This window comes from Dermacentor variabilis, chromosome 8 (assembly GCF_050947875.1).
Source record: "Dermacentor variabilis isolate Ectoservices chromosome 8, ASM5094787v1, whole genome shotgun sequence".
Classification (NCBI taxonomy): Eukaryota; Metazoa; Arthropoda; class Arachnida; order Ixodida; family Ixodidae; genus Dermacentor; species Dermacentor variabilis.
Genome location: NC_134575.1, coordinates 137,780,586 through 137,784,387, shown reverse-complemented (window position 1 = coordinate 137,784,387; position 3,802 = coordinate 137,780,586). Strand labels below are relative to the sequence as shown.

At 51.1% G+C, this 3,802-nt stretch overlaps 1 protein-coding gene across 1 annotated transcript; it reads right to left on the bottom strand.

Annotated features, from left to right (window-relative positions):
• Positions 1 to 419: 419 nt before the first annotated feature.
• On the bottom strand, positions 420 to 1,232 carry LOC142591585 (uncharacterized). Its single transcript, XM_075703895.1, has one exon. The coding sequence runs from the start codon at positions 1,230 to 1,232 to the stop codon at positions 420 to 422; it is 813 nt and encodes a 270-aa protein (XP_075560010.1).
• Between the last annotated feature and the right edge of the window lie 2,570 nt (positions 1,233 to 3,802).

Genomic DNA, 3,802 nt, shown 5'->3' with positions numbered 1-3,802 from the left:
GGTGGCGGCGGATCTGTATATGTGCACCGCCCGAGCCGAAATTGCCGCTGCCGTTCGCCCTGTGCGGTGGCAATCAGAGAGCCAGATCGGTGGCGGCTTGACATAAAGACAAACAGCAATTTCCTAACACTTATGCGGGAGAACATCCCGTTCCTCTCGCTCGTAACGCGTCCCACGGCTGTGACAACCTCGCGAGGCACTTGTATAGATCTCGTCTTTGAGAATCAAGCATTGGTGTACCAAGTCGAACATATATCAGTCTATTTCTCCGACCACAAAGCTTCCTTCATGACTGTCAAGAACTGTTAGTGGAGTCTTTGTTAAAGGAATACGTGTGAAAAAGAAAAAAAAATTCTGTGATAGCGCATACATGTGTTGCTCGATTTCTTTGCTTCAATCTATCGAAAAGGTGAAACAGCTTATTTGCTGCGCTCAAATTTCGCATTAGGAAGTAACGTAATCGTCGGTAATTTTTTAATTCGACAAGCCTTTTCGAAATGCCCTAGCTTCTGGCAGTAAAAGCATTTTTGCTGCTTCGCTGGGGAACTAGTTCGCGGGTGCATCGAACCTGCGCAATAAGTGCAGCTTTTTACAGAAGCGGTCTTCTTGCGACGCGCAAGTGTAGCATTCCATTCTCTCTTCTGTTCTGTTTTCTTGTTCTTTACCGCTGCAACATATGTTTCGGCGCTCGTACCTTCCCGCTGTTTCAAGTCTGCTTGCTGCTGCTTTATCGTTTCGCTTGTTCGGGCCCTTGCTAATGCGGTGGCCAATGTTAGCTTAGGGTCCATTTGAAGCTCTTCCGACAGCGCTTCGTCTAGAAGGCCAACTACAAAGCGGTCCCTTATTAAACGGTCCTTCATGTTATCGAAGTCGCATCGCTCTGCTAACTTGTGGAGGTCGGTTGCAAATTCGTCTACAGTTTCCCCTGGCTGTTGACGACGTCTGTTATAACGGGCGCTCTCATACACTGTGTTCTTCGTGTGAACGAAATAGGCTTCAAACTTTGCCTTTAAGACCTTGAAAGTCTTCAGGTCTTCGTCTTTTAACGCTGACGAGCGAAGAATCTCTCTTGCCTTCCGGCCCATTGTGTAAAGAAGGGTTCTTATTTGAATTTCTTCCGTTTTCTCGCTGAGACCGGATGCGAAGCTGTAGTCTTCGAATTCCTCAATCCAAGAGGGCCAGTCTGCTGCGTTGTGGAAATCAAATGGCTGCGGAGGCTTTATCCCAGCCATTGTTGCTCTATGCTTCCGTGCCTTCCGTGAAGACTTGCACCACTTGCAAGCTACTGCTCCGTTCTGTCGGACTGCATACGCCCCTGACGGTCTATTTCGGGAGCGGCCCATCCCACTTCTGACACCATGTCAGACACGCATCGTAGGGCGGTGATAAAGGGAATTTCCCGTTTATTCCGATGATGTGCAATATATACAGAAGCGCTAGTCACATGACTTTTGTGATAAGTGCGGGATGACAGCCAAAGAAGCGTGCTCGTGTTTTATCTGCAGGCTGACGTCACACATTGCAGCAGCACATGTTTATTGGATTCTTGAAGGAGGCAATCGGGATACATCGGAGATGGGACAACGGCCCACCGCTCTAGCGGGTCATGAGTTGGAAGCACTTGCCACCCTAGACATCACATGAAGTTGTGTAAGGGGTCAGGCAGAAACGACGCCGTTATCGCATCCCATGACACATTATTGGAATGTGCGACGCATGCTGGAGGAACTAGAGGAAGCAGTAAGGCTGACATAGTATCTACTACACGGTTTTCGAGAACGTCTACATCGGGACATACCTGTTGTATGTGACAATAAAATGCTACGGCTGTACAGTAACATGTAGGTGCGTTCAACTCTTGTGGTCCGCGATTTAAGTGCACGCCCGGTAACAGGTAACGAATTTTTGTGCCAAGGAAATAGCAGGCGAGTTCACGCGCAGGACACTGATCGCGTTGTAACAGGCGGAGCAGAAATTGCAGAGCAAGCAGCCGGCAACGGACAGACACGGATGGGATCGCAAACCCTTCTAATCTCACTAAGGCCGATAATATTGTTACGGGGATGTTAGGAGTATATAAAGACTGTATTAAAAATATATATACAGGCTGAGTCAGCGTAGACAAGATGACTGACCACCAACAAGCAGCTGCCAGTGTCGCCGATCATCTTCCTTTCTCTTCCTTCATCCTTCCATAACAGGACCCCCCGGGTGGCGAAGCGCCGTCTCAGCGCATGGCAGGTGAAGAATTGCAAGCGAAGTATGGCTTCAGCCACGAAACGTGCACGACGTCTACAGGCGTCTGACTTGAGGATACATCAAAGTGTAGTGGCGAAATCTCATAGTTTACGTCGTTAACTTGGCGGAGGACATCATAAGGCCCCGTGTAGCGAGCCAGAAGCTTCTGGGAGAGGCCAACCCGACGACATGGCGACTAGAGCAGCACCCAAGCACCTGGTGCGAACTTAACATCGCGATGGCAGCGGTCATAACGCTTTTTTGTATACACTGCGAGGCTCATAAACGAGATCGGGCGACTCGACGTGCCATGTGAGCGTGATCGATGATATCATGAGCGTACTCAGTAGCAAAACGTCGCCCAGAAGGGAGGGTGGTGTCAAACAGCAGTGTGGGGTCGCGACCATACAAGATATAGAAAGGTGAATATCCTGCCGTGTCATGTCGGGACGAGTAATTCGCGAACGTCACGTAAGCCAGCGTGGCGTCCCAGTCGCGGTGATCATTGGAGACGTACATCGACAGCATTTCTGTGATTGTTCGGTTGCGCCATTCCATAAGACCATTCGTTTGTGGGTAATAGGCAGTGGACAGCTCGTGCTCAGTGGCACAAGAATGGAGGAGGTCGTCAACAACATGCGATAAGAACGAGCGGCTGTGGTCTGCAAGTAACTGTCGAGGTGCACCGTGTTGGAGAATGACGTCGTGGAGGAGAAAATCGACGTCAGTTGTGCAGCTAGTCGGCAGCGCCTTTGTTATCGCGTAGTGTGTCGTATAATGAGTAGCGACGGTGATCCACTTGTTCCCTCTAGTCGTCGTAAAAGGGCCAAGCGGGTCAAGGCCTACACGAAAGAACGGTTCAGAGGGAACTTCAATGGGATGGAGTCGTCCAACAGGTGCCAGAGGAGCTTTCTTCCGGCGCAACATAACGACGCACAGAGCAGTAGTGACCCGACCAGAAGAACTGACTTCGTACGCGGTCGTGTGTACGCAAAGCTCCAAGGTGTCCCGCCGTCTGTGCATCGTGAAGTTGTTCGAGAACGACGGGTCCCAGATGACGAGGAAGGACAAGGAGCAACTCAGGGCCGTCAGGTTCGACATTGCGGCGGTAGAGGATGCCGCTGTGCAGCACATACATGCGGCACGTGCCGTCGGTGCTGCCGGATTGCGCTCCGAGGATGATGTACGGTAAGGATGCGTCGCATTGTTGTTCAGTGCGCATGTCCATCATGTTAGTCAAAGCCATCAAGCAGGTCACCGGATCATGCGTGGTAGGATCGGGAGGATCTATGGGGTGACATGACAGACAGTCAGCGTCCTCGTGGAGGCGTCCAGTCCTGTAACGGACGCTAAATGAAAATTCCTGGAGCCGCAACGCCCAGCAACCTGAGCCAGGTATGCCGACCAGGCCTGAACTTGGCGACAGCCCAAACTAAAGCCAAGCACTCCCGCTCGGTGATGGAGTAATTTCTCTCGGCAGGTGACAGCAAGCAGCTGGCGTAAGCGATCACGCACTTGGTACCATTCTGGTGTTGGGCAAGAACAGCGCCGATGCCATAGCCAC

Excerpts from the sequence above, each read along its gene's own strand:
- LOC142591585 (XM_075703895.1), bottom strand. The coding sequence starts at position 1,232 with ATGGCTGGGATAAAGCCTCCGCAGCCATTTGATTTCCACAACGCAGCA.